Source organism: Geotrypetes seraphini, chromosome 12 (genome assembly GCF_902459505.1).
Source record: "Geotrypetes seraphini chromosome 12, aGeoSer1.1, whole genome shotgun sequence".
Classification (NCBI taxonomy): Eukaryota; Metazoa; Chordata; class Amphibia; order Gymnophiona; family Dermophiidae; genus Geotrypetes; species Geotrypetes seraphini.
The window spans coordinates 17,950,631-17,972,466 of record NC_047095.1 but is presented as its reverse complement, the minus strand read 5'-3'; the positions used below and the strand labels follow the sequence as shown (position 1 = coordinate 17,972,466).

At 41.8% G+C, this 21,836-nt stretch overlaps 1 protein-coding gene across 3 annotated transcripts in view; it reads right to left on the bottom strand.

The window, feature by feature from the left end:
• DPYD (dihydropyrimidine dehydrogenase) overlaps positions 1–21,836 on the bottom strand; it is a 1,270,977-nt gene that overhangs the window by 595,989 nt on the left and 653,152 nt on the right. For all 3 annotated transcript variants that reach the window (XM_033915764.1, XM_033915766.1, XM_033915765.1), the window contains one exon: positions 21,004–21,214. In XM_033915764.1, the coding sequence (XP_033771655.1) occupies positions 21,004–21,214 (211 nt within the window). The remainder of the gene's footprint in view (positions 1–21,003; positions 21,215–21,836) is intronic.

The window sequence follows — 21,836 nt, the reverse complement described above, 5'->3', positions numbered from 1 at the left end:
GCATGAGACATGTCCACTTGCTCTGAAGCACAGCCGTTGTGAGTAGTGTATCTCATTTGTTTTTCTTAACCTTTTGGAAATGAGGTGCAGTATGCAGGGCTAATGGTAGCACAGATGCATTAATGTTGAGTGAGTGTGTTCCATCCCTTCTGTGTGCAGGGCAGGTGCTAGGAGATAAATGAGGCCCTGGCATTGACCCCTGACCCTTTTCCCTGCTTCTGGGTGCTTCTACTTCAGAGGCATGGGGGTGGGGCATTAGGTGTTTCCCACCAGAGGCGGGAGGGTAGGTCTTCAGATGGGGGGGCTTAAGCCGGGGGGAGGGCCTAGGGGCATTGGGTCGGAGCTTTGCGGTTCAATTCTCCCAGGTGCTGAAATAACTTTTATCATCACTTCTATGCCCTAAAGTAATTTGAGGTGTATCATCATAAGTCATGTTAGGATATTTAGGGCTCCTTTTTCAAAGCCGTCATAGAGATTTCTAACGTGGCACAGCGAGGTAAATATTTTGATGCTCATAGGAATTTTACGAGTGTTGGAGCATTTACCTCCATGTAGAAACCTCTACCGGAGTTTTGTAAAATCTAGCTTTACATAGTAATGAGATGCATAACATGTATTTATATATTTTGTATCTCATTACTATATAGTCCATGGCAACGTAAATATCACTATGGGAGATTAAGTCAGGCAATGTTAGGGCTCTTTGAGTTACATTCAGGGGCTTATAATGCAACTTAAAGCCCTAACGTGGCTTGAATATTTCCCCCTTTAGTGTAGCTGGGTTTTAAAAATAATTCTATACAGTATGGGGCTCATAATTTAAAAAAAGTCTAAAAAGTGGCCTAAATGAGTACTTGGACGATCAAAAAACCTGATTGTCCAAGTGTTAAAGGGAAACAGCCGGCTAGGGAGGAGGTGGGACCACTGGATGACGGAGACAGGAAGGGAGCGGTGAAGGAAGAGAAAGAGGTCGCAGAAAGACTTAACATGTTCTTTTCATCTGTATTCACAAACGAAGACACAACCAACATACCGGAACCTGAGCAATTCTTCAATGGAAATCAAGCACAAAAGTTAACATCCATAGAAGTGAGCCTTGATGATGTGCGCAGACAGATAGAAAAACTAAAAACTGACAAATCCCCGGGTCCGGATGGAATCCATCCAAGGGTGCTGAAGGAACTAAAAGAGGAAATAGCGGAACTACTACAGCAAATTTGCAACCTGTCTCTGAAAACAGGTGTGATTCCGGAGGATTGGAAGATAGCCAACGTTACGCCCATCTTTAAAAAGGGATCAAGAGGAGACCCGGGAAACTACAGACCGGTGAGTCTGACCTCTGTTCCGGGGAAAATGGCGGAAGCACTAATAAAAGAAAAAATTGATGAACATTTTGAAAAACACGAACTTCTGATAACCAGCCAACATGGTTTCTGCAGGGGGAGATCGTGTCTGACCAACTTATTGCACTTCTTCGAGGGAATTAACAAACAGATGGACAAAGGAGACCCCATAGACATCATATACCTAGATTTCCAGAAAGCCTTTGACAAGGTGCCTCATGAACGTCTACTCCGGAAACTGAAGAACCATGGGGTGGACGGAGCCGTGCATAGATGGATCAGAAACTGGTTAGCGGGTAGGAAACAGAGGGTAGGGGTGAAGGGACACTACTCAGACTGGAGGAAAGTCACGAGTGGTGTCCCGCAGGGCTCAGTGCTCGGGCCACTGCTATTTAATATATTCATAAATGATCTAGAAACAGGAACAAAGAGTGAGATAATAAAATTTGCGGATGACACCAAACTATTTAGTGGAGCTCGGACAAAGGAAGATTGTGAAAAATTTCAAAGGGACTTGGACAAATTGGGAGAATGGGCAGAGAGATGGCAGATGAAGTTCAATGTTGAGAAATGTAAAGTATTGCATGTGGGAATCAGAAACCCGAGGCACAGCTATACGATGGGAGGGATGTTATTGAATGAGAGTACCCAAGAAAGGGACTTGGGGGTAATGGTGGACATGACAATGAAGCCGACGGCACAGTGCGCAGCGGCCGCCAAGAGAGCGAATAAAATGCTGGGGATAATCAAGAAGGGTATTACAACAAGAACGAAAGAAGTTATCCTGCCGCTGTACCGGGCGATGGTGCGTCCGCATCTTGAGTACTGCGTCCAGTATTGGTCACCATACCTTAAGAAGGATATGGTGTTACTCGAGAGAGTTCAGAGGAGAGCGACACGACTGATTAAGGGGATGGAAAACCTTTCATACGCTGAGAGATTGGAGAAACTGGGTCTCTTTTCCCTGGAAAAGAGAAGACTTAGAGGGGATATGATAGAGACTTACAAGATCATGAAGGGCATAGAGAGAGTAGAGAGGGACAGATTCTTCAAACTTTCAGAACATAAAAAAACAAGAGGGCATTCGGAAAAGTTGAAAGGGGACAGATTCAAAACAAATGCTAGGAAGTTCTTCTTTACCCAACGTGTGGTGGACACCTGGAATGCGCTTCCAGAGGACGTTATAGGGCAGCGAACGGTACTGGGGTTTAAGAAAGGATTGGACAATTTCCTGCTGGAAAAGGAGATAGAGGGGTATAGATAAAAGATTACTGCACAGGTCCTGGACCTGATGGGCCGCCGCGTGAGCGGACTGCTGGGCGCGATGGACCTTAGGTCTGACCCAGCGGAGGCATTTCTTATGTTCTTATGTTCTTATGTACCCATAATCAAAGCTGGTTTTAAACGTATCTAATACTAGCTTAGGCCTTTCCCCTGTCTCTAAATGCACAGAGAGAAAAGAGGCATTTTTAGAGGAGGGTAAAGGGCGGGAGGTGGGCCGACCTAGACCTAGGCATGCAGCAGGTATAACCAAAACTTTAGGCAGGTTGCCTAGTCGGCACTTATACGTTTTGACTTAGACCAAGTCAGAACAGGTATAAGTGCTGAAAAGGGGCCGCTGAGCTGATTGTGGCTGCTGCGATCAGCTCAGCGGCCCCAGCAACCTGCCTATCCCCTACAGCAATGACTGCGGCAGGAGAGATGGCTCATCTCCCCTGCCGCGATCCACCCTTCCCCCCCCCCCCGACAACGATCAAGGCAAGAGGGAGCCCAAGCCCTCCTGCTCCGGGCACCCCCGAACTCTCCGACAGGATCGGGCAGGAGGGAGCCCAAGTCCAACTGCCCTCAATGCAAGGGCCCCCCAGAACCCCGATTGCCCCCCCGCCATCCATGACCCCCCCACCCATGTGCCTAAGGCCCTCCCCCCCACAGGAGGGGCCTAAGTCTACTGGGCCTATTCCGGTTGGCCCAGGCGTCTCAGGCCCCACCTGTGGGCAGGATTTGAGCCACCTGGCCAATCAGGTCCTAAGGCCAGCCATTCAACGGATGGCTGGCCTGTCGGAAGGACGGGCTTGGTACCCGTCAGTCCAACCAACATTATTGAAGGTACGGGGGGTGGGGGGGGGGTTGTGGGGTTGGCGGGGGGATGATCGGGGTTCAGGGGGGGCCCTTGCATCAAAGGCAGGAGGGCTTGGGTTCCCTCCTGCCCTGATCCTGTCGGGGAGTTTGGGGGTGCCCGGGGCAGGAGGGCTTGGGCTCCCTCCTGCCCCGATCCTGTCAGCAGTTCGGGGGTGCCCAGGGCTGGAGGGCTTGGGCTCCCTCTTGCCCCGATGTCGTCGGGAGAGGGGGTGTGTGGATTCTGTAACCAGTGTTGTTTTTGACAGACACCGGTTACAGAATCCAGCTTTTAAGCGAAGGACTGGCTCCTCCTTCGCCTAAAAGCCCTTGCTTTGGACGTTTGGGGCTTAGGTTTGTTTTAGGTTGATTATATGGTATAAGTTTAGACATAGTGGTGGTCTGGGCATTTAAACAGCTGAACGTAGAGGCAGGCCATTATAAAAAAAAAAAATCCTTTTGGAAGTTTTTTTTTTTATAATGGACATTTTCCCTGCTTCTACTTTCAACGTTTAAGGCCTTAGTTTTTTTTTTATTATGCCCCTCTATATTGTTAATAATGAAGACTCAAGGAAATGTAGATTTATTTCCAGGGGTAAACTGCATAGAGTTGATCTACTTTTTGGGATGTTGCCAGATACTTTGGATATGGCTTGGCTACAGGATACTGAGTCTGATGGGCCTTTAGTCTGATTCAGTATATTTATCTTATGTTCTTAATTTAATTAATATGGAATTCTGAAAACCATCTTGATGTGAGACATTAAAATAGGAGTTGGTCCACATCTTCCAAATAAAATTACAATAAAAATAATATACTGCTAAGTTTGAATTATTTCAAGACAAATACATATATTGCAAATATAAGGGTCCTTTTTCTAAGCCGTGCTAAATCATAATTTCTTTTCCCAAAATGTGTGTCAATTACAAACATCTTTAAGTTCCAATTAAAAATCATGTGTATCTCTATGTTTTCTGAAAAATACATTTGACAGAAATTAAGGGTCCTTTTATCAAGCTGCGCTAGCGGGGTTAGCGCGTCGGACATTTCATCACGCGCTAACCCCCCGGCCGGCTAAAAAACTAACGCCTGCTCAATGCAGGCATTAGCGGCTAGCGCGGCAGGCAGTTTAACACGCGGTATTACGCGCATTAAACCCCTACCGCAGCTTGATAAAAGGACCCCTTAATTTCCAAACTCATTTAAAGACTCCTACCTTTGTTGCCCGTAAATGTAAAGAGAAAGCTAACATTTTCAACTAAAACTCTTGGTGTCAGGTCAAAAGCCTACCGGGACAAAGGCGCGCACAGACAATTGAGTGCAGTGCGGAGGCACGCGCCGAAGAAAATTACTGTTTTTAGGGGCTCCGACGGGGGGTTGTGGGAGGGAACCCCCCCACTTTACTTAATACAGATCGCGCCGCGTTGTGGGGGCATTGTGGGGGGTTTGGGGGGTTGTAACCCCCCATATTTTACTGAAAACTTTACTTTTTCCCTGTTTTTAGGGAAAAAGTTAAGTTTCCAGTAAAATGTGGGGGGTTACAAACCATCAAACCCCCCACAACACAGCAGCGATCTGTATTAAGTAAAGTGGGGGGGGCTCCCCAATAAAAACCCCCATCGGAGCCCCTAAAAACAGTAATTTTCTTCGGCGCGCGCCTCTGTCTTGCGCTCAGTTGTCGGCGCGCGCCTTTGTCTTCCGCGATTATGTCTATGAACCAAAACTCTTTGAGCCTGCTGTACAAGAATAGGCTGATTCTTAGTAAGTAGAAGTATCATTACTACGCAAGTACATTGCTACTATTATATGGAATTGGTAATATTTATCAAGCTAAGCATACACGTAAAGTCCTTGATTGTATTGTATCTTTCCAAATTATTTCACTATATATGTGTCTATGTTCAATCAATTAACTGAAGGTCTTTATCGTAACAGCAATTTTTTTTTTTTTTTTCATCTCAGCTCTTTTGGTTGTTAGAAACACCAAATGGGTTCCAGTCACTGATTATGATTATACAATTTCTTCTTCGATTTCTTATTTAATTTCTCAGAGAGGTAATACATCATATCCTGTGTCCCAACAACGATGACTGCCAAAACTGTTTTCACAGCAAAACAGGGGAAAGAGCCACCAGGTGTATCACAGAGCATATATTACATTCATATAACAAATTTTTGAAATTCTACATTCATTTTATATGATTTCTACTTGAGATTGCTATTTTTGCACCCTTATCAATTCTTTCATAGAATACATATACCTTTATGATTTACTGGAAGCCCTGAATATGTATACCCTAGAGGAAAGGAGAGACAGGGGAGATATGATTCAGACATTCAAATACTTGAAGGGTATTAATGTAGAACAAAATCTTTTCCAGAGAAAGGAAAATGGTAAAACCAGAGGACATAATTTGAGGTTGAGGGGTGGTAGATTCAGGGGCAATGTTAGGAAATTCTACTTTACGGAGAGGGTAGTGGATGCCTGGAATGCGCTCCCGAGAGAGGTGGTGGAGAGTAAAACTGTGACTGAGTTCAAAGAAGCGTGGGATGAACACAGAGGATCTAGAATCAGAAAATAATATTAAATATTGAACTAGGCCAGTTACTGGGCAGACTTGCACGGTCTGTGTCTGTGTATGGCCATTTGGTGGAGGATGGGCTGGGGAGGGCTTCAATGGCTGGGAGGGTGTAGATGGGCTGGAGTAAGTCTTAACAGAGATTTCGGCAGTTGGAACCCAAGCACAGTACCGGGTAAAGCTTTGGATTCTCGCCCAGAAATAGCTAAGAAGAAAAAAAAAAAAAAATTTAAATTGAATCAGGTTGGGCAGACTGGATGGACCATTCGGGTCTTTATCTGCCGTCATCTACTATGTTACTATGTTACTCTCATTTATCTGAGAGAAAAAATATATATTACACTAACAATTATATCCTCCTGTATTCACCCATCCTTGACACCAAAAGAAATGGAGTGAAAGTTGTATGCCTTTTATTTGCAAAATGATAACAGGTACAACCTTCCTTTATACAGCTATTTGCACATTTTTAATTCAGAATCTTTATCTGTTCTTATATAAAAAGAACTTGACCATGTCAATGCACTCTTTCATCAGTACAAGGAAGGATTGAAATGCCCTTGTGATTGGATTACAAAGGTGCAACTATAGAGGCTGCAGTGTTTACATAATTTACAGTATCAAGGTCTATTAATATCTGACCACATTATCTAGCATTAAAAGAATGATAGAAATAAGAGATTTTTCAATTGCTGTCCTTGATGTTTAGGACCATAAAGGGGCTATTTACAAAGCTGCATTTTGTACTTAAGATAGGAATTAGCATGCATTTACAGCACCGTGGCTTAACAGCTACCACATTCTAACTTCTGCTTAAACTGCCTAACATGAAATAAAGCAGAGTGTATTGGAGAATTGGGGTGGGGTAATTGTGCTATACAGTTAATGGGGTTAATGCTCAAATGTTTGCCACAGAAAACTGACAGTTTAATTTAATAAATAAATAAATAAGTTTGCTATGGCAACTCCCAGCTCAATCCAATACCTGTTCCTTGTCCCCCTTCCAGAAGCATAACCTTGGTGTCTAGCAACACCCACTCCAGTTCCACACATCTAACCGCACCTCCCCCCTTTTCCCCCCTCATTAAAAAGAAAAGTCCTGGTGGCCTAGTGGACCTCTCAGTTCTCATTCTCAAAGCCTATCCCTCCCTCCCTCCCCAAGTCCATCCAAAGAAGCTCTGGTATTTAGTGGCACCTTGATCCCTCCCCAAGCCTCCCCAAAGGCCCCAGGACTCAGAAGAGACTTGCCCACTTGCTCATGACTCCAGGAGCCATTATATTCAAAATGGCAGAATCCAGTCCTGTACGTTTCATCCTGGTATTTCTGGGGGAGCTCAGGGGGCTTGGGCAGAGGCAATGATCAGTTGCTCCTGCCCAATCCAACACTGGCACAAACATAACAAGACTATTGTTAAGGATCATGGAAATATGAAATTAGGTAGTTGTGCCATTTTAGGGCTGGCATTGGACTGGGCATTGTGCCTGCCCAAAGACCCCCAAATGACCCTCTGAGGAGCTTCCCCTAGACCGCCAATGATAGCAGGGCATCCCTTTTGATGGGGGCAAGGGCTATCTATAAGATGCAGGGAGTTAGGGGCATGATATGGGTAATGGGCAGGGCAAACTGGAGGGGAAATAAACTTGGGGATCGAGAAGCTGAAAGCCTGTGAGAGCATTGGGGCATCGCTTTTCAGCTTGATGCTTCCAGGCACAAGGAATAACTTTGCTTGTAAGGTGACTAACGGGCAGTATTTTTCACTTATCCCAGTATTCTGCAGGTCGCTTAATACCACAAAGAATCAAGATATGGTAAAAGGTGATCTTTTGCTGCCCCTTAATCAATTCTCCCATTAGTGAGACACAGAAAAGAGCATTTTCAATAATGGCCATTTGAATGCCATACCAAAAATGCTTAGGAAGATGCAGTATTTAACATCAGTATATAAGGTATGTTGAGTTTTTTTCTAAAGTATTATAACTGTTATTTTTAAAATTATTTTTTAAAACATTAATTTGTATTAAGGTGTCTTGTTTGATAGTGTTATCATTTTGCACCCCCCCTCCTTTTTACAAAACCGTAGCGCAGTTTTTAGCTCCTGCCATGGCAGTAACAGCTCCAATGCTCATTATGAGCATCAGAGCTGTTATCACTGTGGCTGGCGCTAAAAAACCACACTATGGTTTTATAAAAAAAGGAGGGGTTATCTTGATGTTATGAAATGTTAATGATGTTTCCTTGAATCTCTCTTATTAATACAGTATATTAGGGATGTGAACATCAAAAAAAATCAGTTTGGTTTGTATTTGGGTTGGTCACCAGTTTAGTTCATCTTTGGACTCTGAATTTATTCCAACTATTATTTCTGAAAGTTGAAAAATCCCCAACCCCCAAAGCAGCAATAAACAAAACTCAGAGCGGAGTTAGGATTTACAGTAGAGACCAAAACTTATCTGGGACGCCATCTGAAGCACTTCAGCAGTGTGTCTACTTCAGATAAGTGGTCTTCTTTTATAATTGTAAATGTCACATGAAAAAGTGAACAGTACTGCTGCAGTTTCAATAAAGGGAGTTTCAAATAAATGGAGGAAAAGCCTCAGACTGGAACCCTTCCACCACCACAATGGTGATCCAAGGTGGTTGGACGAACACCTCACTGGCAAAAAAACCTCCATTCGTTCTCCCACAATATACAAACTTTAAGCAGGGCTGCTTGTGCAAAGATAGAGGAAATATCCACTTATCTTCTCAGTTGATCGGTACACCGACGGTGGCCAGCGTTTCACAAGTCTGCTGCCTCAGGGGGTAAAACGATCCGATCAAACTTTAACCGGGACGCCGAACTGCATCTCATGATCAAACTGCAGCAGTACTGTTCACTTTTTTATGTGACATTTATCATATTGTTTTGGTGAAAGTGTATATTTAAATACTATTGATTTTTCACACATCCGAGTTGTTTTTGCTTCTTTTATAATTGAACATTCTGGGAATTACTTGAACATTTATGTTGCATGGCTGCAAGGCAACACTTATACACACATGATATACATATTGGACTGAATTCTATACGTGAAGGGACATTTTCGATAGTGTGTCTAAGTCCAACTTTGTCCAAAGTCAAATACGGAAAAACAGCTATTTTCGAACATCCTGAATGTCCAAATTTTCTCACAGAAATCGCCTACTTGGATGTCTTGGCTAACAAGACGTTTAACTTTATGCAGCATTTTTGACTACAGATGCATCCCAACTCCAAGAGTCCATTTGGATGTAGGACGGGTCAGCATTCTAATGAACTTGCCACACAGACATACCAGCAGAGCAGTGGAGCACTTTAGAGAGCACTGCTGTGAACTTCACATAAAGGTTGCCAGATGCACATCTCACTAAAATCTTCAATAAGTTAGGGTGTGTCCTCCAAAACTCCCCCCAAACCTATTATACTCATATCTCTCCTACCCCCAATAGCCCTTATTGCTGCAAATGGCATTAATATAGGAGAAGGATTTGGGAAGAATTTGCTGGTCTCACACTTTCCACCATAAATGTAGTGGTTGGAGTGTCTTATGGGCCTGGGTCTTCCTCTCTATGGTTCTCTAAACTTTCCCACACCAGATAATGTTGTTCTACTGACAGGTATGTACTCTTTAAATAGGATATTTGGGATGAGGGTTGGGGTAGGAAGGGGTCCGTGAGCATTAGGGGAGTGTGGAGGTGATCATACCTTAATGCATGCAGTGGTCATCTGGTCAAGTTTGGGCAACTTTGGGGCACTTAGATGCATCTAAAACAGTTCTAACTCTAGGCATCTAAATGCTGTATAGGATGTCCTGGGAAAGCTTCAATTATCACTTTAGGATGTCCAGTTCTATGCCCGCCCGATGCCCACCCATAACATACCTCCCAACATGTCCCTTTGAACTCTGGATGCACAGCAGTTTGAAGTCTTGCTGGACATCCAGAAAGTTGGTTTCAAAAACCAGCACTTGGATGTTCCAGCTATTAGGACATCCAAGTGCTGACTTAGGTGGGTTTTTTGGACATCTGGATGTTTTGATTATGATCCCCACAGCATTTGAAAAAATTGATGCCGGATAAAAATGGTGAAGCACTATTCTATAAAGGGAGAATAGCGCTTATGCCCAGGAGCCATGGTTAACCTTAGTCGCGGCCATTTGCACCAATGGAAATATGACACAAAACCTCACACCTAAAATTAGGTAAAGATGCCCCTTATTCTATAATTGCACATGTAAATGTGAGGAATGCCCCCGATCTGTCCATAACCCGTCCGTTTCTGTCCCCCTCTTTGGTGCTACATGTAAAATTTAGGCACAGATCAACAGTTCATCTAGGACTATAATCCCACATGTGAACACCAGAAATTCTTAAGGTTGCTCAGAATGAGCTCCCTATGAACACTGTTTAGGGAATTTTATATATGGGGCTTAGTATTTCTGTGCTGATGTTTTGACATAGAAAAGCATCATAATGGGAGCAAGGTGTCAGTGTGGAACTACACTTACATGCCCAGAATAGAGCCTGTTTCTGAACAGATCTGGAAAGGGGGCGTACTAATGAGAGGGACTTGGGCGGGTCAGGGACATTTTCTTAAAATGTGCGAAGCGCTGTAGAATTCCAGAGATCCGAGCCCATCTTTCTCACTGGGATTTACTCCTAGCTTCAGTTGGTGTATATTCTCATGCCCAAAGCTGGGCACGGATTTCAACGCTAGCCACTGTTCTATAAAGGACACCCAGCGCCAATTTTTTGGGGGTACCAGATTTTTCGAGACCAAATACTGAATCCAGCCCTGTATGCCTAAAATGTTGCCAAAAGTATTTTAGAAGGCATATATAAAATCTATAAATCAAATAATTCTTAGTAAGTCATCCATTAATAGTGAATTTAAAACACCCCCCCACCTCCCCATTTATGAAGCCGCGTTAGGTTTTTTATTCTATGAGCGTCAGAGCTAATACTTCTGTGGCCAGCAATTTAAAAAAATCTAACATGGCTTTGTAAAAAGAGTACACCAAAAGGAGCCCTTAATGTGCATGCTGAAAAGGTGTTGTATCCCGTTCAGTAAAAATATCAGGCATGCAACATATTGGCTTCTATTTACTAGGAGCATTAGCTGTTTAAAGTGGCAATGGTGAGAATTACTATGGGCTAACAGCGCACTGTGCCATTTTAACAGTTAACACAGTGCATTTGTGTACACTGATTGCCATATCAACTGATGTGGAGGATGTGGACTGGGAAGGGAATGGGTGGGAACTGTGCCTTGCAGCTAATGTGGAGTTTGTTTACTCACATTGGGCCCTTTTTACAAAGCCATAGTAGCAATTCCCATTTGTCAAATAAGACCCAACCCATTCAGTTCCTAGGCATCATATTTGACTTGTTGGTACTCACTACCGTGGCTTTATAACAGGGGTCCATGAGTTACTAATGCTGCGGATAATTTAATATAATTAATGACACCTTTAAGGAGTACCTCCGCATTCGCGAATTCCGTATCTATGGATTCGCTTATTTGCGGTTATAAATCAAAAAATACATTTTTTTATTTTTCAGGCTATTTTAAGCCCTGAAAGCTCCCCCCCCCCCCCTTAAGCCTTACCTGGTGGTCTAGCGGGTTTTCGGGGCAGAAGCGATCTTCCCACGCGCTTGCTCTTTGCAGATCGCTCACAGGAAATGGCTTGAGAGATTACGGGAGCTCAAAGCAGCCATTTCCTGTGAGCAATCTGCACAGGGCAGGAGCGTAGGAAGATCGCTCCTGCCCCGAAAACCCGCTAGACCACCAGGTAAGGCTTAAGGGGGGGGAGGGCTTTCAGGACTTAAAATAGCCTGAAAAATAAAAAATGAGGCTTAAGGGAGGGCTTTCAGGGCTTAAAATAGCTAGGGGAAGCAGGGGTTAGGAGAAGAACCAGCCTGAATATTATTTGCAGTTTTTTTTATATTTGCAGGCCGGCTCTGCCCCAAACCGCCACGAATATGGAGAGGAAGTGTATAACTCACTGAATTTCATATCTTCCATACAGTGAATGCTCAGCTGTGAACTATGCTCCACCTTAACGGCATAGTAGCCGTCATCAAAATGCTAAGAATACCTTACACCAGTGGTTCTTAAACCTGTCCTGGTGAACCCCCAGCCAGTCGGGTTTTCAAGATATCCCTAATGAATGTGCATGAGGCAGATTTACATGCTTGTCACCTGTATATATGCAAATCTGCCTCATGCCTATTCGTTATAAATATCTTGAAAACCCGACTTCCTCCAAGACAGGTTTAAGAACCACGTCCTGTACCTTTCACCCTTTTACACCTGCCGTTAACATGCATTTTGTGCAAAACCATAGCATACTTCACTAAACAGAGGTCATTATGTTTAGGGGACAGAGCCGAACATTCCCCAGGTCAGTTCATTTGCAACCTGGACAAGAACCCCATCAATCACAAGCCGAACGTAGGCAAACATTCAGATACTCAACATTTTACGTTATCTCAGGAATTTTACAGCAAAATGGAAGCTCCTAGTTTATGTAAGGGAAATTGTATATTCTAACCAAAGTTAAAAAGAAAAGGCTTCTCATGAGAGTTTTCAGAATGATCCCTACCCTTATCACATAATATATTTTCTACAAATTACAATGATTCATATACAGGTGATGTTAAGACATAAATAAAGAATGCAAAACTATTTTATTATATTAAAAGAAAGTAGTTGTACAAATAGAGCTTCAGAAGAAGCATGTGTGTGTGCTTGGCTGCCATGACTAATTACGTATCCATGTAATGTGTGTTCAGTTTGAGCGTATTTAAATAGCAGAAATGCTCATTAACTCCAATGTATCTTTGAAGCTTCAGTAAACAGTTTAATGGGTTTTATGTGTAACCAATTTCATAAGTTCCTGTAATTTTGTTTCAGCAGCTCATTAGTGTGATTTTTGATTTTTGATCACCATTATGAGCCTTTCTTCGACTGAAAATTGCTAGCACACAATTTCAGGCAAAAACAAACAAACCTAAAGGTTTAAATATTGTAATTTAATTCCAAAGTAAAACTATGGGCTCCTTTTATGAAGCCGCGTTAGAGGTTTAACGCATGTAATTGCGCACGCTAATTTGCCGGCCACGCTAGCCGCCACCGCCTCCTCTTGAGCAGACAGTAGTTTTTCGGCTAGCGCGGGAGTTAGCGCACGCTAAAGGTGGGTGCGATAAAGCTGCTAACGCAGCTTCGTAAAAGGAGCCCTATGTTTGCAAATATTTAAAAAAAAAAAAAAAAACGCTTTAACAAAGCTATCATTAGATTAAAACAATTTGTTATAATTGATCATTTCGCTTCTCAGCTATAAAATTTTAAGACCAGAGGATCACGGTGGCTAAGTCCGCAAGGGCAAACACCGGGGACCAAAGATTGTGTGCCTTCACTTATTATAGCTCCCTTTCAAGTTGAGCCCTTCAGTACTCCAGTAGAGGGGGTGATCTAGTGGTTAGAGCTGCTGCCTCCGCACCCTGAGGTTGTGAGTTCAATCTCAGCCTGCTCCTTGTGACTCTGGGCAAGACACTTAATCCCTCCATTACCCCAGGTGCCACAGTTAGATTGTGAGCCTGCCAGGACAGATAGGGAAAATACTTGAGTACCTGATTACTATTCAGCGTATTATAAACCGCCTTGGGTGAATTTCTTCACGAAAAAGCAGTTAATAAATCTAAATAAATGAAGCTGCCAGAACATGAAGCACAGGGGTCGCAAGGATCAAAGAATGGATACTGAACGTAAAAGTGGAGGAGGAGACAGGAAAGGAGAGGTACTGTCTGAAGAGAACAAATCCAAGATGACATGCAAAGGCAGAAGAGTCCAAGGATAGGCAGAGGTCAAAGCAGGCAGCATAAGTTCATTAGCAACAGAATAGCCAAAGTCAAATTCCTCTCTAGGGCAACCATCATAAAGACCAGGGAATCCCCCAGCAACATTAGCATGTGGTCATTAATTCAAAAAGTAGCCATTTTATTTACAATAAATATGACCTTAGCATGTGGGAAAGACCTATGTAAGAGTGTACAAAGGTTGCTTTTTTTTAGTGCTGCTTTGTGAAAGGGCCCCTATGTGATTTTTTATATAAGATGTTCTATGTTTTCTATGCATTATCCTTGCATATTTGTAAAATGCAATAGATGCAAAAACCAAATACATTTTGCCATAACACCATGTGGGGGTTTTAAGACAATTTGCAGAATACTGTGATGTGAGTGGATACACATCTCCTTTGAGAAGCATACAGTTATATGGGGACTAAAAACTATGCCAGGGTACACCTGGCGGGGCCTCCGCGTGTGCTGATCACCGGACTTGATGGACCCAGGGTCTGATCTGGAGATGGCAATTCTTATGTTCTTATTACAACAGACTTGTGCCACCTTACGTTTTACAGACATCTTTTAATATAACTGAACACATATGTTGCTTAGCATTTTTATGTGGTTGAAATAATTGAGTATAAAATATTTCAACTGTCTTCCATGACACATAACAGCTATTGAAGACAACATAGAAATCCATTATCTGGTATGCTCCAAGGTCCTGTTTGTCAATAAGATTATGGCTCAGACTAGTATGTCTATTTTAACCTTGTACCCTCTCAAAAAATTAATTTGTGACTATACTGCTCGTCCGAGTGCCTGTTATGCTGCCTTTTAAATTTAGGAGCGTAGAAAGTGGGTGGTAACAGAAATATAGGGTGGGAGAAAAATGTTAAAAGCATGCTTTGACTTTCATCACAAAGCACTTAAATTAGGTTCTTAAATATAGGTAAATGTAATGGCAGCTCTACATTTAGGGCTCCTTTTATTAAGGTGCGCTAGCGTTTTTTAGCGTGTGCTAGCCCAAAAAATTACTGTCTGCTTAAAAGGAGGCAGTAGCGGCTAGCACGCGCTAAAACTAGTAGCGTGCCTTTGTAAAAGGAGTCCTTAGAATAGAGGGGGTGTTGTTTAAAGGCTCTTGCCCCCCTTGTTACAAAACAACACATGACGTTTTTAGTGCCGGCCAGCGCGCTAAATGCATTGCGCGATGCTCTGACAGTCATAGAATTCCTGTGAGTGTGAGAACACTCAGGGCGCTGGCCAGCGCTAAAAGCCTCTTGCATGGTTTTATAAATGGGGAGGTTGGTTAGCAGGTGCTGTAAACCGGATAAAGGTAAATACCACTAGGATTGGGTCAGGGACCTATTGAACCTCAAGGAAAATTGAGGCCCAGGAGAGGAAAGGATCATGAGGAGGTTTCTATGTGTTGGTCTCATACCTACATATGGGAGCATCCTGGGGTTTTCTGTGCTGGATGGTGTTAGGGGGGGGGTTTGGTGATAGTGGATGGTGTCAATAGATCCGAGTGATGGGGGGGGGGGGCTATGCTGAATGGTGGAGAAGCTGACAAATGGATGGTGACTTTAATGTGGGTTTAATGTCTGGGGGTCAATAACATGGGGATTTAGGGCCAGAGTCTTGAAACATGCGTCCTGATTGCAGGAGGTGGTAGGCACCCTACCGCCATCTGTCAGCCAATCGGGATACACATTAAAAAAAAAAAAAGTGTCAAAGGCATGACATCTACATTTTAGGCCTCTGTAGCATGTCTATGGAGAGGTAAACCCATGCTTAAGCATGCCCACGGCAGGGTTTGGTTTTGCCTAGATGTGGCCTTGGGTGGGCTTAAACATTGGTACATATCTTCGTAGGCATGAGAAAGATGCCTTAAACGTAGACCTGTAAAATCCTGACCTACATTTAAGGCATCTGTCTGCGAGTGTGGATCCAATTCTGAATAGGATATTGCTGCATGATTGACAGGTGATCGTCGGCCGCTTCTTAGGTGGATGCCGATATCAGCGTCCTATACAGAATAAGAAACTTACAGTTTCCTCTATAGCAGGCATTTAGTCATGCCTTGGAACAGGTCTAAAACCCAACATCCAAGATTCCCACTGCAGATGTACATTTCCTAGGCTGGTCAGTTTATTTTCTGTAAAATATATTTTTTAGTGATCTGTGGGATATTGAAAATCTCCTTTGATTTATAGCAGCAGCATTTCTTAGGCTCTAGCTGTGATTTTTTTTTTTTTTAACAAGCTAAGAATGTTAGAAAGGATAACCCTGAACACTTTGCTCTCAGCTACTGGCAGTACACAAAACCTCACCACCAACTATTGTACAATTCCATTTATTTTTATCTTAAATGTTCTGTAAAAAAAAAAAAAAAGAAATACATTCAATTGGGTTATAATGAGTCTGAGGAAGCAGGTAGAACAAAATGCAAGAAATCTTTTTAATACACTGTAATAAGAATTATTTAGATATTGTGAATCATAAAAGGGGCTTTTTTAGTAAAATGATCTCTCTGAAGAATCCTGTGAGTTTGCATTTTCAGATGTAGTTCAAGGTGAGCTCCACTCAAGTGTAGGAGGTATTTCTCTGCCCTCAAAGCATTTTCCATCTAAGTGGGATTAGGGGTAATGGGATTTGATATATCACCATTCTGTGGCACAATGAAAGCATTTCCATTTATCATATGCAGGTACTTTCTCTCTCTAGTGGGCAATGGAGGGTTAATAGTGTTGCCCAGAGTCACAAGGAGTAAGCATTTCTTTCACACTTTGCATATCCACGGGTAGAGAATGACACGGTGACAAAATTCATCACTGTTCCCGTCCCTGCGGATAACTGCGGGAAACCATCTTCCTGTCATTCTTTAAGGAGAGGGGAAAGAATCAGAGTATGAATGGCCACAACCACTGACCCACAAGCTTTGCTTTGAAGAATGCTGGTGTAGAAGGACTGAGGTTGAGACAGACACTACAGAATGACAGTCTCTGGTATCCAGAGCAGATATTGTGATGTCATAATGCCTCATTCCACCAGTGCCTAAGAGCCAATCACATCAGTGATGTCACAATGGCTTCATTATCCTTGGCTCACATAAGAATCAGAGTATGAATGGCCACAACCACTGACCCGCAAGCTTTGCTTTGAAGAATGCTGGTGTAGAAGGACCGAGGTTGAAATAGACACTAGAAAATGACATGGGATTATTTCCTGCGGTTATCCGCGGGGACGGGAACGGTGATGAATTTTGTCACCGTGTCATTCTCTATCCACGGGTATAAAATAGGAATACAGCAAGTAGCACATGCTAATTCCATTAGGGTGTGCAAGCTAAGGCGTGAGCAGAAGGCAAATGCCCCTTAGTGAGCCCCTTGAAGAGCCATTGAATTTTAGCTTGTTTTTAGTTATATTTGTGTAAGATGTCTAAGATTCCTGTCATTGTAGGTCAGGGCAAGTATGGTGAACCTGGTATTCATTATAAACAAAGATTTTTTTATTTTTCAGGAAAGGGTAAATAATATATCAGTAGACCCTACTGTTCAGACTATGCCTACTATACATAATTTAAAGGTTGCTATGATTAATTCTAGGTCTGTTAATAATAAAGAACAGATCCTGATTGATTTTCTTAATCATATAAAATGGGATATATTTTTTAATTGCAAAGATTTGGCTATCTGATAATGATAGGGTTACATTGAGGATATTACTGTATGTCCATCTGGTTATCAGGCTTTAGATTCCTCTCAAATAGATAAAAAAGGTGGAAGGATGGATTTCATTGTAAAATTTGAGTTATCTCCAGGTGTTATGGATTGTTTGTCATTTCCTCAGTGGGTCATCAAAAATGTAGTTTTCACTTTAATTTATAGAGCACCCCATTCTCCTATTAATGTTTTCGATCTGTTCACAATTATTAGTAAACTGGTTATTTCATACCAATATGTTATAATTTTAAGACATTTTAATTTTACTGATTAATTATCCTGAATTCAGTGGGGCACAATTTGACTTTGTAGTTGCATTGTTCAGATTTGGATTTTACCCAATTAGTGAATTCAAATACATATTTAGCTGGACACATTTTAGATGTAGTGTTTACTTTGGATGGATTTCAAATGATTTTAATTTTGTCCAGTTGGATAGTAAAATGGTACCTTGGTCCAATCATTATTTAGTCATGTTTGAGTTTCTGTCTAGTATCAAGATGGTTAAGGCCAAGTTACTGTAAACCAATTGGTCAGAAAAATGCTGCAGTCTGAAACTGTTGATTTAAAGGCTTTTACTACTGATATTTCTCAATTATTAAGTAGTTTAGAACTTTTTCATGGAACTTTCGATGAATCCGCAATGTTCTAGAATAAGGGAGTTCAACAATTAGTTTGAAAAGTTGGCTATTGTAAAAGAAGTTTAGATTGGATTACATAAGGATTCCTCTCCTTGGTTTAATAATACTTTAAGGAAGAAAAAGAGGGGAAGTCAGAAAAGCTGAAAGAGTTTGATATAAATCTAGAAATACTGGGGATTACTTAGGAGTGTTTTACGCTTGGAGTTTGCTGAATAGTGTTGTGTGTTTCTCCGCATATACAAAGTTGGGTAACCAACTCTTGCCATTTTAGTGTGTAAATGGCACTCATATATAACACTGTGTACAAATTTTTGGAATGCTCCTAACCCAACCCTGTCCATCCTCTGGCCATGCCCCCTTTTGAACTGTGCGCTATGGGATAAAGGTGCCCAGTATTATAAAACCAATGATTTCAACCGATAGTATAACTTTCCATCAGTTAACTTGCATCCCTTCACTTTCTAACTTATTTAGAACCTCAGCGCCACCACTCAGAGCTCAATTGGATTTCATTGCTCTAAGCTTTATGTGCCAGCTCCTCATCGGTTCCTTAATTTTTAATATCCGTTTTTAATTTTTAGTGTATTAGCTTTTGTATAATTTATTTTACTTATTTAACTTTTAAGCATGTACTTAAGCATGTACTTAACTTGCAACTTGTGGTCTCTGGCTAGGGGAAACATCACGCCGACATGTTTCGCAGCTAGAGCTTTATCAAGGCTTTGCCCCTATAAATTCAGCCGTCAGCCTGTGACCACTTTGTCCTCAGAGCAATGAAATCCAATTGAGCTCTGAGTGGTGGCGCTGAGGTTCTAAATAAGTTAGAAAGTGAAGGGATGCAAGTTAACTGATGGAAAGTTATACTATCGGTTGAAATTATTGGTTGATAGTTGAAGCTCCCTTTAATTATAGTTAAAGCTGTGCACTAGAGGACAGTATTATAAAACAGCATGGTAACAGATGTTCATGCAAATCCAAATTAGTACTAATTTATTTCAATAAATTATAAATTACTGTATATATATTAGGATGAGTGTAACTAGAATAAGAGTAAATAGGGCAAATTATTATAATACTGTAGCTAGAACTAATTAGGACACGTGTAAATACAGCTCCTTAGTTGAAATGGTCAACTTATTTGGGACGATGTAAATATAGTATACTAAGTTGGAATGGTTAATGGTAATCTTGAACAGCATACATTATTTGCTAGAAATTTTTAGGATGTGTGTAAACATGGTATTCATATACAATAGTGTAACAATACAAATGCTTAAGATAGTGTGTAAATACTGCTTCCACAGTCAAAAAGAACATAAGAACATAAGAACATAAGAAGTTGCCTTCACCGGGATCAGACCAGAGGTCCATCGTGCCCAGCGGTCCGCACCCGCGGCGGCCCATCAGGTCCATGACCTGTCAAGTGTTCCCTGCCCTAAAAAACCTATCCTTACTTCTATCCGTATCCCTCAATCCCCTTTTCCTTCAGGAATTTATCCAAACCTTATTTGAATCCCTGTAGTGTCTTCTGCCCCACCACAACCTCCGGGAGTGCGTTCCATGTGTCCACCACTCTTTGGGTGAAGAAGAACTTCCTGGCATTGGTTCTAAACCTATCCCCTTTCAGACTAACTGTAAAAGATATGTAAACACACCACAATAAAACCAAAAGTGTGTGTAGTATTGAAAACCATCAAAAAAACACTCTAACTCTATATTTTCACACCTTATTCGGAAAAATTAAAAGGGGACAGATTCAGAACCAATGCTAGGAAGTTCTTCTTCACCCAACAGGTGGTGGACACCTGGAATGCGCTTCCAGAGGGTGTAATAGGACAGGGTACGGTATTGGAGTTCAAGAAGGGATTAGACAACTTTCTGAAGGAAAAGGGGATAGAAGGGTATAGATAGAGGGTTACATACAGGTCTGGACCTGATGGGCCACTGCATGAGCGGACTGCTGGGCATGATGGACCTCTGGTCTGACCCAGCAGAGGCACTGCTTATGTTCTTATGTAAACCATTCTGGATTGACTCACCCATTCATTATTAGCTGTATAAAAGCTTTCAATATATTAAAACATAAGGCAAATTAATTACATAGTAACATGGTTGATGATGGTAGATAAAGACCTGTATGGATCATCCAGTCTGCCCAACAGGATAAACTCATAGCATAAAGTATGATGTAATGCCGCATATGTGTGCGAGGATTTTGATTTGTCCTTGTCATAGTTAATGGCTCATTAACCATCTTAGCTGTGCATGCGTCTTGGATCTGTGCCCAAATTTCAACGCCATATCTAGAATCCAGGGGATTGTACAGTGAGAAAGATGCTCCTGACCTTTCATCTTATGCTCTGTCCTGAGCCCCAACTTTAGCAGCAACATTAGCAATGAAGATCAGCCAAACATTAAAGGTGTAAAAGTATTTTAAAATATTTGAGGAGCTTAAAAGGGCTTACAGTGGGATTTGACATCCCATGGTGAGTTCTGAATGTGTGAAAGGGACGAGAGGCTTTTCCAGGTAAGAAATGCCACCAATTATCACAAAACTCAAAACTTGACGTCAAAAGGCGCCTTCCTCAGGAGTCTTCACCTGGAAAAGCGCTATTCTATCAACGGGGTTCAAAGCGGTCCTTTTACTAAGTTGTGGAAAGCAGTAATGTGCGCTTACTGCAGCTTAAAATAATTCTTACAGGATGTTCGGTGACATGTTACAGATGATTTACCTTGAGGATCACTTAATACAGAGCCAAAGGCACTGATGACCACATCTGTCCTCAGCCGAACTATTTGATCTTCATCTTCAATCCAGTTTCCAGTGTCATCTTGTTCTGTGTGAACAAATTCTACAGCAGTAATTTTTCCACCTTTTGTTATAACCTTCTGAGGAGAGAGGAAAGGTACAAATTCACACTTTTCTTCTTTTGCTAGTTCCATCTGAGAAAAAAAAGAAAAAAAAGAATGAAACTATACTATATCATGGTAGATGGCATAAGATTAGCATTCCTCTATGATATAAGATCATTATTAAATCAATACAGTGATATTCTTCTAAATAATACATTACAATATTTACATGGACAATTCACAAACAAATCTCCATTCTTTATCAGATTACAGAGCGTCACGTCGGATTGTGTGAACAAAAAATGTATTTTCATTGGTCTTTGCTACCCCTTGGTTTAAACTGAAGCATTGATGAGGTTGAGCTCTTAATCAAAGACCCCAAATGAGTGGCAGAGAAAGCAATTTGTATTTTAGGCCTTCTTTTACTAAGGTGCGTTAAGCGTTTTAGTTCACATGTAGCGCGTGCTACATCAATACATGTGCTAACCACTAACGCGTCCATAGGATAACATGCACGTGTTAGTGTTTAGTGTGTGATTAGCGTGCGCTAATATTTATCATGCGCTAAAAAGCATAGCACACTTTAGTAAAAGACGGGGGTTAGTCATGGGATATCACATTTCTGTGCAATGGCATCTGACAAAATAAAAATAATAACATACCACTACTCAATGGAAAGAAACAGAAATTGTTTCAATTGGCCCGATGGAAA